Source organism: Furipterus horrens, unplaced genomic scaffold (genome assembly GCF_987537825.1).
Source record: "Furipterus horrens unplaced genomic scaffold, mFurHor1.1.pri manual_scaffold_6, whole genome shotgun sequence".
In the NCBI taxonomy this organism is placed as follows: Eukaryota; Metazoa; Chordata; class Mammalia; order Chiroptera; family Furipteridae; genus Furipterus; species Furipterus horrens.
Window position 1 is genome coordinate 173,177,200 of NW_028327176.1, and position 13,564 is coordinate 173,190,763.

The following is a 13,564-nucleotide window of genomic DNA, read 5'->3' on the forward strand; positions in this document are numbered from 1 at the left end:
GGAGACCTCAGCGTTCAGCATGTTGTGGGCGCTTTATTTCTTCTGTTAGGAGAGAGATCTTGGCAGGAGATCACGCCAAGGACCAGATGCGGGGGGCTGGGGACCACTCTAAGTACCACGGAGGTAAGGTGGCGGTAATCCAAGATCTGCGACAGTTTCCCACCTGTCTTCAATCTGTCCCTTTTCGGGAGCCTGCGGCTCCTGCGTTTCTTCCTCTTGGGCTTGTCCCTGGGAATGTGGGCGGCCCCCTTCCTGAGCGCAGAAACTCTCACTGCCCACTCCCCCTCCCTCCTCCTCCTGCACACCAGCCGTTCTCTTTGCTGCAGTCACTTCCTTCCTCAGCCTCTTCCTCCCTGCGGGTTGAATAAGATAACCGGCCCAGCTAACGCTGCAGCAGTTTTTCGTCGGAAAAGAAAAGGAGGCGGAGAAGTGAGTAGGTCCCCTGGGATGATGTGGCCAGGTATAAGGGACGGACCCGGAATCCGGTGGGGGAATCGTGCGCAGCGGATGGAGAACCGGCATCCGGAAGGGGCGCGTGGATGTTACGACTGGAATAGGGCTGAGACAGTGCGGGGGTCCGGTGGGCGCGCCCCACCGCCTACCTTCCCGCAGACTTCCGCACTCGGCTCACGTGATGCTTCGCCGGCCGGGGGCGGACAGAGCAGCCTGCTGCGGTTTACCGATTTTTATTGCGGTGCAACGTGTCATCTTTGCACTTGGCAGGGAGGAGAAGGGCTGACATTGCGGGGAGAGCCACCCACGAGGGATTTGATGGCCTCAGGACAGTGGGGTCTGCGGCGCGGTTGGTGGGTGCGGCTCTATGCTCTCCCCATTGTACGAAGGGTAGAGGGTTGTGGGCAGACTCTAGGGGTTTGGGGAACTCAGAGCAGGGTCCGTTTTCCTTGTCCAGTCTGGGCGCTTGGTCTCGGCCGTGCGCTGGGGCACAGGGAGCAAGGGGAGCGCGGGGCGGGTGGCGCTGGCGCGGGAGTTGCGGAGACAAAGGCTTCCGGGATGTGGCCCTTCCGGGGAGGCCACCCCGGAGCAGTGGGTCGAGCCCTGCGCTCCCGAACTCTGCACCAGTGCGGGTGGTGATCGTGCAGGGGACAGGGTCTTGGGACCCCTTCCGGGACAGCTCCCAAACTTGGTTCAGGGATGACCAAATACGGAGTGTGTGCGCGCCCGCGAGCAGGCAGGAAGGAACCCAGTCATACTTTGACACGCATCAGCTGCCGGTCTCGAATTGCTTAGGTGGGCCAGAAAAGTGGCCAGCCCTGGTACGTCGAGTTGGCTCCTGATTCCCACACTCCCCTTTCCAGTGGGCTTCAGCCCTTGAACATTAGAAAATCTAATCCTTGTATTGCCTTCCCACTTAATAATAATGATAAAATTATAAGAGGGGCATTAAGTAGGTGTATATTAATGGTGGAGCTGTTAATTTTATGCCCAATCCTCTGACATTCCGCTTTCTTTGTGAGCCCCGAGCACAGTGCCTAATTACAATCTGATAAAACTAGAGGGAGGGCCCACCTAGCATCTGCCACAGCCTGCCCTATCCCCCTCTCCCTCGCCGGTTGATGAGCTCTTTCTTCCCCTTGGCTTTCCCGCCTATGGCCTCCCCTAATTGTTTTGTTTTGTTTTGTTTTGCTGCTTACTCCAGTGCCAGGCCTGTGTCCTGATAAAATGCCGTGGGTCTTCCAAGGATTGTGTAACAATGACTATTTCTCCCGCTTTGTCCTTGTTAAGTAATAAGTAAGTCATGTCATGTATGGCATGTACGTATGGTAGCATGTTCTGACTTAGTAAGTATTCAGGTTGTAATATTTCATACAAATAAAACTTATATTTACTGCACTTTGCATAATAACTAGCAAAGAAAAGGAACAAAAAGGAAGGGGAGATGGAGGAGGAGAATGTGGTAGAAACAGCATTTAATTGTGGGGACCCCCTATGAGCCAGTTTCATCATTTACAAAATGGGGATAAATAATACATACTTTGCAAGGCTCTTAGGATTAAGCATTAACATAGCTAAGGAGTCTCATGTGTAATTAATTATAAAGAAATGCTGGTTGCCTTCCCTTCTCAAAATTGTTTAATACGATGCAGGTATTCACACTATACATAACAGTGGGGTTTCCATTTTGAGTCTCATTATTACAGGAGAGCTGTGTCTGAAGTGTGTGGCCCGTGGTGGGTGGAAGGAGTGGGGAAAGGACTTGGAGAAATTTTCAGAGTGGGAGGAAGCCACAGAATCAGAATTGGGACCGTAATCCCTTTGGACATTTCATTCTCCCTTGCGACCAGTGTGGGCTAATTTCCTCATCAACACTCACAGATCCGTACTACTTATGCATTAATGCTTCCAGTAACAGGGTGCCAACTTTATACATTGTTAGGCAGTTTTAATTGTTAGAGCATTTTTTTCTTAAATGGCTTCCAAATCTGCCTTCCTATTGCTTCTATCCATCCCGTCCAAGAGCAACACAAAACAAGGCTATTAACATTAGTACATAAAAGGAGCTTCAATTAAAAAACAAAAATAGTGGTAGGTCTTCTCTATGATAACTTTGGGGTCCAGAGTCTTTAGAGTGCAAGTGACAGAAACTCATGAAACAACACAAGCAACACCAGGAAAGGTGATTGGTTTGTGTACCTGGAAGGTCCCCCGGTCATGTATAGTCTCAATCATTGTTATGTGGTTGGACATCTCTCTGTGCCAGCCTTATTCCTGGCAGATTTTCCCCACATGGTAGCTCTTTACATCAGGGGCTGTAAACTTATATCTTAGAACCTGGTGGGACAGTGTCATCTTACTAATAGTTGTGGCAAAATCCATGTGCTGAGCCACCCTGTTCATGATGGGATCATCTATCTGTGCCCCAAATCAATTATTCTGGCTCTGAACCACTCTGGGACTTTAGGTTGAGGCTCTATCCAAGATACATGGATTTAGAGGTAGGAAAGACTTGATCCAAACTAAAATTAGACTAATGGTGCCAGAATGTAGGTCCCAACGACAGCTGTCTACCACGCTGACATTTACAGGTTTTTTTTTTCCTACCATAATTCTCATGGTAAGTCTTTTAGTTGTTTCCTCTGGGTATATTTTAGCTTATGAGTATCTTTCTTAAACTATATCTTGAATTGAGTATAATGTTATAGATAAAATTCACCAACACAAAGTTCCTAATATTTGGATGCTATAATTTTTGATGCAGTTTTATGTAGATTCATTAACCTAAGATGTTGCATTTTATTGCAATACAAGCTTCTTAAATTATAATACAGTATTCCCTCACTTATTGCAGGTATTATGTTCTAGACCCCCCCCCCCCCGCGATAGGTGAAAATCCGCTAAGTAGGAACCTTACATTTATTTTAGTGTTTATATATATTTTAAGGCTTTATAAACCCTTCCCACACACTTATAAACCATTCCCAGTCCCTTATTAATCTTTCCCACTCCCTTATTAATCTTTTCCACACTTTTATAAACACTAATGTTCTTAAACATATTCTACACTCTTAAACCTACGTAACTTTAACAAAATACATACACAGTACCACAAAATCCCGCGATATAGCGAAAAATCCACGATAAATAATTAAATATAATATTTTTTTTAATCCCGCAATACAGTGAGGCCGCAATAAGTGAACCGCGATATAGAGAGGGACTACTGTATTCACACATACAATGTAGCAGATGGCAGTTGTGCTTTTAATTATTAGTCGATGGAAAATCTGGACTCCCAGTGAGTATAGTTTAAACATAGATGTCATTCTTGTTTTTTAAAGCTACCAGGAATTAGTTACAATCTGTCTGGATAAAGTTTTTTCCAAATAGTCACCCTAAAGTAAACCATTCACACAGCCCCCTTTTTAGTCCCTTATTTGATTTGGAGAATTTACGAGCAGAAAACTGATTGATGTGTACTTTCTGACTATGTGTTGTCCTTTTCACTGTAAATTACTGCCTTCTTATGGAAACTCCTTTTACTTCTGTGGCCCCCAGTCGGTCAGAGTTCTCTCCTCCAGCTCTATAGGCTTTCCCCTCTTCTTGCTGGTATTTCTCTCCTCTCACTATGTAGCTGTTTACCAGCCCCCTTTACCTTCCCTTTACTTTCTCTGGGTGCTCTTCTCCTAGAGCTCCTCTATTCCCCACTTAAATCAGCAGCTTTACGGCGACAGCTCCCATAGGTGTAGTGCCTGCCATCCTCTCTCAAGCCTTTGTTCCTTCTTTCAGTCCGTGAAACCAAAAGTTATTGAACCTGTACTCTAAGGGCCAAACAATTTAGCAGAGAGCATTATAGTCAGACCCCTGCCTAGAGGAGCTCACCACTTGGTGGTGGAAGCTGAGAAACTGGTCATTGCAATCAAATGAAATGAAGAGGGCGGGCCCTGCTTTGGGCACACTCAGCTGGGGAGCTCTGCTACTCCAGGCTTCACAGGAGGCTTTGAAGGAAGTTATAGCTCAGCTGGGATTGAATGTGTGGGAGTTAGCCCCAAGAAAAAGAGTTATAGCCTGGGTTAAAGAAACATTATGTGGGAAGGTTGGAGGTGAGAGGTTGAGGGCCATTTGAGGAATGAAAAAGAAGCTCCAAGTAGGTGCAGCCTAGAGGTCAAGAGGGTGAGTGGAGGAGGCTGGTATGGTGTGCAGAACCCAGCCCTCAAGGAGGACCTAGTGAGCTGAGATAAGTTTAACAACTCCCATTACCTGAAGATGGATGGTCTTCACTACAAGCTGTCTGTTGTATAATAGTGAGGTTGTACTGAGCACTGTCCAGGGAAGGACATATCCCTGTGTGTGACCCAGAAGTATTCATTGCACTGACCTGACATTATTAAAACTGCCTGTATCAATCAGCCTTCCCCGCTAGACTTCAGGCTCCCAGAGGCGAGTGTACCTTTATGTTGGTACCTCCACTCCTAACGTAGGGCTTGCTTTTTCTCCTTTGCTTCTCTGCTTTTGTACACGCTCTTCCCCATGCGTAGAATACCCTTTCCCAATTTGTCTGCCTGGCCTACTCCTCCCCAGTGAGCTCCATGGAACCTTCTGAGGCTTTCTCCTTTGTGCTCCCATAATGCCTTGGTCCCATCACGCAGAGTACAGTCCCATTGCTTTTCGTTCCAGCCCTTTCTCTGCTTCTGGAGGGTGAGTCACCCTGAAGGCAGGTCCTGTGTCACTCACCTTTGTATTTTTGATGGCCTGCAGAGCACCATAAAGAGGATGGGCTTAGTGTTAAAAGTGGGTGCAAGGAAAATGGCTGCATTCTTCCCAACAGAGTGCAGGTCAGTCCAGAGGGGAAGTTATACAGATGGAGGGAAAATGGAGGCACTAGTGCCATGTATATCACACAAGTAGTTTTAGGAAGAAGAGCATGATAAATCAATAGTGACAAATGCTACATAAAAGAAAGGATCCTTGGATTTGGCAAGATGTGTTTAATGGAATGAATGTAGAAGTGGCAGTAATACAGATGTATTTTCTTTTCCCTCAGGCAACAATGAATGTGGATCACGAGGTTAACCTCTTAGTGGAGGAAATTCATCGTTTGGGTTCAAAAAGTAAGTATTATAACACAGACACAGTATTTCTATTGCATTTACCTCAGATCAAGTAGGACCAGATTTTTGGTAGAAACCTAGAAAGGGATCACCTGGCCTCAGAACAGTTATGGCAGCTCTGCCCTCAGTCCCAGGTGACAAGTGCCCTCAGCCAGAAAGTAATATCTGGAGACACAAAGCTAGTGCGGTATTGTGATTCTGATGCAAAGAATGGTCGAGATATTTCGTTATCCTTTGAATGGAATGAAAATCGCTGTGCCTTTTTAATCTTGCTGCATTGAAATCTGGTAATTGAATCATGTTCAAATTTTTATTTGTCATGCTATTAAAACTTATTTTCTGCTTTATCCTGCCAGCATTTTACAAACTTCCAAATGACTAGGGACTAAGATTTAAATGATACTAAATTGTTATTTTCTCCAAATTCTTGAGTTTTATATAATCACGTATTTATGTACATATAACTAAATCATCCTTTAGGTAGTTTTATTTATTTATTTATTTATTTATTTATTTATTTATTTATTTTAAGTTAGTTTTCTCTTGAGCAGCATATAAGCAGCTACTATGAAATTAGTGACATGTGTAATTGGTAGTACTAGTGTCCTTTTCCAAAGGTGACATGACAGTAACTATTGTGCTTGTAGCTTTGGGTATTTGTACGTCTCAGGTAAGACATGCAAGATCTGGGGAGCATTTTGAAAATGTAAGAGCAATAGACATATTCAGCAACAACTAGGATAATGGAACTCAAAGTTATAAAATTATATCCTATAAGTGGAATATGGCTTTAAATGACCTCATATGAGTTGTTTTGTCATTATAGTTTGATTCTCCTTACTTACAGCTCTGTCTGCTTATGAATAACAAGACATACTTTGAAAACTCCAACAGACCATTAGTATCAAATGTACCTGTATGAATTTTCTGTTGCTGTCATAACGTTACCACAAACTCAATGATGTAAACAACACATTTAATATCTTAACAGTAATGTAGGTTAGGGGTCTTAGTTCATTGGTACTGCTATAACAAAATACCAGAGACCGGTTTATAAAGAGCAGAAATTTATTGCTCATAGTTGTGGAGGCTAGAAGTCCAAAGTCGGGGTGCCAGCATGGTTGGGTTAAGTCCTCTTCCACTTCACAGACTTCTTGTACCCTCACATGGTAGATGGGCCTAGGGATCTCTTTGCAGCCTCTTTTGTAAGACATTAATCCGTATGACTCATGACTTTAAACCCTTGCATCCTCAAGATTTAGCATCTCACAAAGGCCCCACTTGCTAACATCATTCCTTTAGCAATTAGGAATTTAACATAAGAGTTCTAGTGGGGACACAAACATTCAGACCATAACAGAGTCTGATAAGGGCCTCCCCGGGCTAAAATCAGCGTGTTGGTGGGGTGTATTCCTTCCTGGAGGGTCTAGAGAATCTGTTTTCTGGTCTTTTCCTAGCTTCTAGAAGCAAACTGCATTCTTGGCTCATGGCCCCTCTTTTCCACCTTCAAAGCTGCCAACAGCTGGTTGAGTCCTCACATTGCATCACTCTGACTTTGTCTCCTGCTTCCCTGCTCCATTTTATAAGGACACTTGTGATTGCATTGGGCTCAGCCACATGTCCAGGATAATCTCCCCATTTCAGGGTCCTTAATTTAATCTCATGTACAGATTTCCCTTTGCTATATAAGTTAAGGTGACATATTCATGGGTTCTGGGGGTTAGAACATGGATATCTTCTGGGGCCATTATCCTTTCTGTCACCTCCCTTTCATGGCCTTTCCCAGTCACTTTATTTCTTCACCAAGCCTGAGTCATCATCACTGTAATATACCAAGAAAAAATAAACCAGGCATCTAAAATTTGGTGTGGACTCCACAGCTGAGTTTTATCAGATGGTCAGTTACTCTTTGTTGGGAATCTGAATATGCCAAATACTGTGTAAGTACATGGGACATAAAGTGTGTTCCTGCCCCTCAAGGATCTTACTACAATACTTAGTTGAGAAAAATACATTAAAAACTTATGAGGCACTTATCAGAAAAAAATGGTATGCTAAACTGTGAAGTGCTGACATCCAATTCAGGATGGTCCCAGAGAAGTAGGTTATTGAAAACTATAGTAATTGGGCGCACTCAATGAATCCTCGAGTATTAAGTAGGACTTTGAAATGTAGGACAGGCCAGTTTAGGAGAAACGCATGAGCTGCATTTGTGACGTTTGTGGAGAAGACTGAGGAGACAGTGGAGGAGGTCATTTATTTAGTTCCTGCATCGAACCAATGAACATCCTTCCCAGCCCATTTCCTCCTACCCACTTCATCACACCCACTTGGTGGAAGTTTGGTGAGTCTTGTTTTCAACAGTGTTGCTTCTGCCTGTGGTCCTCATTTCTACATTCTGTTTCTCCTGAGCTCTGTGAGGTCATGTGACTCCTGGGAGTAGTACTGTTGTTTGGTTTTTTAAAGGTATTAAAGATGTATTTCCAAAGATTTGCAGCATTCCATTTTCTTTTATATCTTTCTCCATGTCAGCTTGGTGTTTATTGGTCAGAGTCATTGTACTTAAAAGTTTAACCTCTATATCCTGTTCAACAAGGGTAAACTAAATCCACACTTCTAAATTAGCTGCTTTACAAACTAGAAGGCAACAAAGTTATCATAACTTTTATAAGAATGAAAATATTTTGAATATTGCAGCCTCACCAGGCCTTGATTTACCTATTTCTGATAATGGGTGAATTACGAATTAGAAAGTATTTATGGAGATATGTTATCTACTGACATGTTATGGTAAATTATTTAAGTTGTATCTGGAATAATTTTGACGAATCTAAATTATGATATAGATTAATTATATATAGGTAAATCTAAATATGATATATTATAGCAGATGGAAATTGATGAATTTAGTTTTATCTGTTTCTTTTAAAATAAAATTCTTTTCTCATTTCCCATCCAGTAGGAAAAAATTAAGTGGATAAAGATTATTTGGAGATTTAAATTCCTTCATTCAACAAATATTTCTTGAGTGCTGCTTTTGTGCTTAAGTGCTGGAAATGTGAAAGTAAACAAGATTCCATCTCAGCCCTTGTGGGTCTCCTTAGGTAGAAGGAAGAAAGACAGGCAAACCAGAAGCATGTATTGGTACATGATTGAAAGCATGGGCTCTGGAGTCAGACTCTGGGAATGAATCCCAGTTCCTTAACAAGCTTGCTGTTTGACCTTGGGTACATTACTAAACTTTTCTATGCCTTGGTTTCCTTATTTGTATAATGATAATAATACTCTGTTTTGATGGCTCAAAGATACTTTTTTTCCACACTTTGAAATTTCTAAAATATAGATGTGTCTTCTAATACATAGTGTGCTGTAGTTAAATTGGCAGTTCAGTCGGACTATAAAGTAATGGTCCCTCTTGAAATCAATTGTATCTTTGATGAAATGAGTGAGTTCTAATGATTGTAATATGCATTGAATAGTTCTAGAAATGCATTAATATCAGTAAATGTTAACTATTTTTACTATAATTGATGATGAGTTCTTTGACAACTGTATATTTAATTTTATAAGAAGAGCTATTAACACAGCTGAGGGCTTTTCAGAGAAGGTGACATTTGAGTCCACTCCTAAAGAAAAAGAATTTAGCTCGGGAAAGGGGCTTGGGTGCTGGGCAGATGGCTCAACATGGGTGAAATTACCAAGGCAGAGTTATGTCCTGTTGGGTAGCAGCAAGTTGTTCGTTTTAACTGGATCAAAAGGTACATGGAACGATCTGGTAGGGGACCAGGCGAGAGATGAGTGCAGGGGCCAGCAGATGAAGAGTCTTACCTGTGAGGCCACAACTTCACTTTATTTTAAGGGTGATAGGGAGCCATTGAAAAATTAGAGTAGAAGACTGTCAATCAAGTTTGCATCTTATAAAGTTTTTTCCACATATTTTTATTCTGTACCAATATAAAGGATGTATTGGAGGTCAACCTGGAGAAAGTGAGTGTGGTAAGGAGTCTTGTAGTTACCCACGTGAGAATCAGTTGGGGCCTGAACCAGGGAATTAATTGTGAATGGAGAGGAGACGCTAGAGCCGCAGGAGATACAGAGAAAGTGGTATCACTTGTGAGACTGAGGGGAGAATGGGCAGGAGTACTCCAAGATTACATCCAGGTTACTGCCTTTGGTGCCTTTAAAATATTTAACCTGAATTTACCATATGCCAGCACTCTATAACAGACTTTACCTATATTCATCTCTTAATCGCTGTAACAACCCTGTGAGGGGTATGTTTACCCTCATTTTATGGATGAGATAACTGCAGCTCAGGAAGCTGGAGGGGCCTGCCCCAGGTTACCCAGCAGCTCGACTTATTTCTGGAACCAGTGAAACACAGTTTCACTGCCAGAAGTTGAAAAAAAATCAAAGAGGTACATCTTCGCTTTCCAGGCCAAGTGTGGTCAGAGTCTCTGTTTTTATTTGCAAACTTAGTCCTCTTTCTTCTCAACTTGGTTTACTTGACATGCCTCACTCTAGTTCCTGTTTCCCGGACACTTGCTTCCCCTGTGACTCTGGCTTGGGACACTCCCCCATTTCTCTCACTCATCATTGAGCCAATGATCGATCACTCATTGACTTCAGAGAGGGTGCCGGGCACTCTGTTGGAACTGTGTCCGCCAACAGCACTGTGCAGGAGGGATTTAAGATCCCGATTGTACAGGCGAGGAAACTGAGGCTTAGCGAGCTTCAGCAAGTTGCCCAAGGCCAAAGAACTAGTAGGTGGCAGAGATTTCAACTGAGGACTGTTGTGTAAACTCCCCTTTATCGTCCAGAACAGGTTCTGCCTCCTTCACCAAGTCTGCCTTCACCAGTCCAGCGCAGTCATCTTGCCCTCCTCCAAAGTGTAACAGTCTGCGACTCCCTTGAATCCAATCGCACACTGCTTTGCACTGTTGCTTTATTTGTTAAGATATATCTTGCTCGTTGCCTTGTGAGATGTGAAGCATTTCTTTGAAAGCTAGAAAGTGATTCTGTGCTTCCTTCTGTCTGCCTCCAGTGCCCAGCACAGTGCTACACTCGCAAGAAGAGGTTCCTAAGAGCTTCAGGTTGGGAGCTCTAGCAGGGGAACACAGGAACTCAAGAACCCTTGGCCAAAGAATGGTACCCTCTCACTGAGATGGCCATCTTCTTGACAGTGGCACAGAGGGAAGAATGTGGAGGAATGCTGTGGGAAGGAGGTTGGGGGGTCAACCAGGCACAGCAAAGGAACCAACCAACAATGGGGAGGTGTCCCAGATTACCCTTACCTCTCAGTTTTCAGTTGATAGATTTTAACCAAATATCCTCCTCTTGTTTACCTTAATATTTAAAAGAGAACTTTATCATCTAAGAGCAGTTTTAGATTTACAATAAAATTGACAATGAAGTACAGAGATCTCCCAATTACGTCCTACTCCCACACATGCATAGTCTCCCCTATTATCAACATCCCCCACTGTACATTTTTACAGTCAACAAACCTACTTTGACACATCAACCATAGTCCATATTTTACATTAGGGGCTCAGTCTTGGTGTTGTACATTCTAAGGGTTTGGCCACATTTTCAGTGACGTGGATCCATCATTATAGTATCACACAGCATATTTGCACTGCTCTAAAAATCCTGTGTGCTCTGCCTGTTCATCTCTCCCCCACCCCAACTCGTGAAAACCACGGATCATTTTACTTAGTTTTATCTTTCTCATAGTTGTGCCTTTTCCAGAATGTTCTATAGTTGGAATCATTCAGCATGTAGCCTTTTCAGATTGCCTTCTTTCACTTAGTAACATGTATTGAAGGCCCCTCCATGTCTTTTCATGACTTGATAACACATTTCTTTTTAGTGTTTACCTTAATTTGTAACATCTGTATTAAAAACTGACCTCCAATCTAGATAATTAGGGATCTTGGTAAATACAGATGTCTTTGTTTTTAAGATCATTATTCCCTCCCTGGGTCCTCTGAGCACATTCAGAATACACTTAGAGAAGCATTGCTCCTAACCTGGGGTTTCTCTTGTACTTGTTATTTTTATTGATTCAACAACTAGCATAACAATTAAATTGAAATTTAGAGAGAAATTAGACCATAGTAGTAAGTAGCACTGTAACACATTAACCTTTTGTAAATGTTTCTTAGGCTTCTTCTAGTCTGTGTCCAGATGATACTAAGGCTAGGAGGTGTGCAATGTGTTGTATTTATTTAATCTCTTTTGGGATCTCACAACAGGTTACATTGAATTTATGATTATTAAACATTAAATTGTAATATTGGTTAACCTACAGGTAGGTGTTTATTAAAGATTATGTAACTCATAAATGGGGGCAAGACACAGACTTGCGTTGGCTAACATTGTATTTTCTCAAATTAGATGCTGATGGGAAGTTAAGTGTGAAATTTGGGGTCCTCTTCCGAGATGACAAATGTGCCAACCTCTTTGAAGCATTGGTAGGAACTCTCAAAGCTGCAAAACGAAGAAAGATTGTTACATACCCAGGAGAGCTACTTTTGCAAGGTGTTCATGATGATGTTGATATTATATTGCTGCAAGATTAATGTGGTTTGCATATCCTTGTTTACTGTTATTTTCTGGTAAACTGGAGTATTTTCAAGTCAAAGGACAAACATGAGCATACTTAGTGTATTTTTATAGAACTTTGTAAACAAAAGGAGACTCATTTAAAAAGTCCATCCTTTTTATATTTTGGAAGAAAATGTATGTATTACACTGTCAAAAAAACAAAACCTATCTCAGGAATTTGGTTGGAAAATGTAGACATTGAGGCTTTTTTGGTGGGCGTGTGAGGATGTTTCATAAATCATTCTTAGACAATTTCTCTAGATGATTGACATTCTGTGAAAGCAAGAAACAAACTGAAGACTGGCTCCCACAAAGAATATTATAATGTTTATGTAATAAAAACATTACTATCTTAAGAGTGCCTTATTGTCTTATTCTGTCATTGAAGATTTATGTGCCTCTCAGAATCGAGTTTTCGCATCAGGAGTAGGTAACTGCAGTAATCCTTAACTTGAAGAAAAATTCTCTTAAAACTACAGAATTGTTTAAAAATTAAAAAGTAGGGATAGTTAGTGTTATGACTGGGCCCATAAAAAAATACTGATTTTGATCCCTATTGTGTGCTTACATTGAGTTAGGGGACACGCCAAAACACGTAACCTAAAAACTTCACTTTCTAATTGGATTAGTTAGACCCACCTGACACAATACAGGATTGTCTATAATTGCATGTTGCAGCCTGTAGTACAGGATTGAAAATGATATAGAACCTCAAGGAGGGTAAAGTCAGCGAAAGCCATAACAGTTAGACAAGGTATCATAGAGGAGGTCAAATTTCCATGGTCAGAGTTGATTATCCAGAGGGAAAAATGGGACCAGTGAAGGTGGTGACTCAGGTAAGACCGAGGGACAAGAATTAGCAACACATGATCTTGTGAAAGGTCAGAGGATGTCAGGTTGGCTGGAATATTAGGGAGAGAGGAGATTGGATTGTGTCATTAAGGTGGAATCTGGGAAGCCAGGGAGAAGAGTCTGAACAGGAACTGGAGTGGGGAAGTTGCATGATGAAAATAATGTTTAGCTCTGGTGCTGGTTAACTAGGGTGGGCTGTAGAGAGTAAAGATGCAGTCAGACAGGCCCACTACACCATTGCTCAAGAGTCATGGGGGTGGTGATTATGGAAAGGCAAAGGAAGGGCAGACCTCAAGCACATTTTGAAGGAAATTGAAACTGTCATCAGTACCCTTTTTATTGTGACAGGACCTCAGTTCAAACTAGATTAAACAACAGAATTCACTTGCACTTCATAGTCATTGCCAATGTTCATTGAGCATTTACTACACTAATCCTTATATTATATAACCCTGTGAGGTAAGTATTAATATTATATCCTATTTTATAGATAAGCTAAGAGAGGCATAGAAAAGTTAAGTAGCTTTTCCAAGTTC

The 13,564-nt window shown here is 42.0% G+C and overlaps 1 protein-coding gene across 1 annotated transcript; it reads left to right on the top strand.

The window, feature by feature from the left end:
- Positions 1-273: 273 nt before the first annotated feature.
- ABRACL (ABRA C-terminal like) lies at positions 274-12,532 on the top strand. Its single transcript, XM_090280675.1, has 3 exons — positions 274-429; positions 5,501-5,567; positions 11,967-12,532. Exons 2-3 carry the CDS (start codon positions 5,507-5,509, stop codon positions 12,149-12,151), a joined length of 246 nt encoding a protein of 81 aa, XP_090136801.1. The 5' UTR covers positions 274-429; positions 5,501-5,506; the 3' UTR covers positions 12,152-12,532.
- Positions 12,533-13,564: the final 1,032 nt, after the last annotated feature.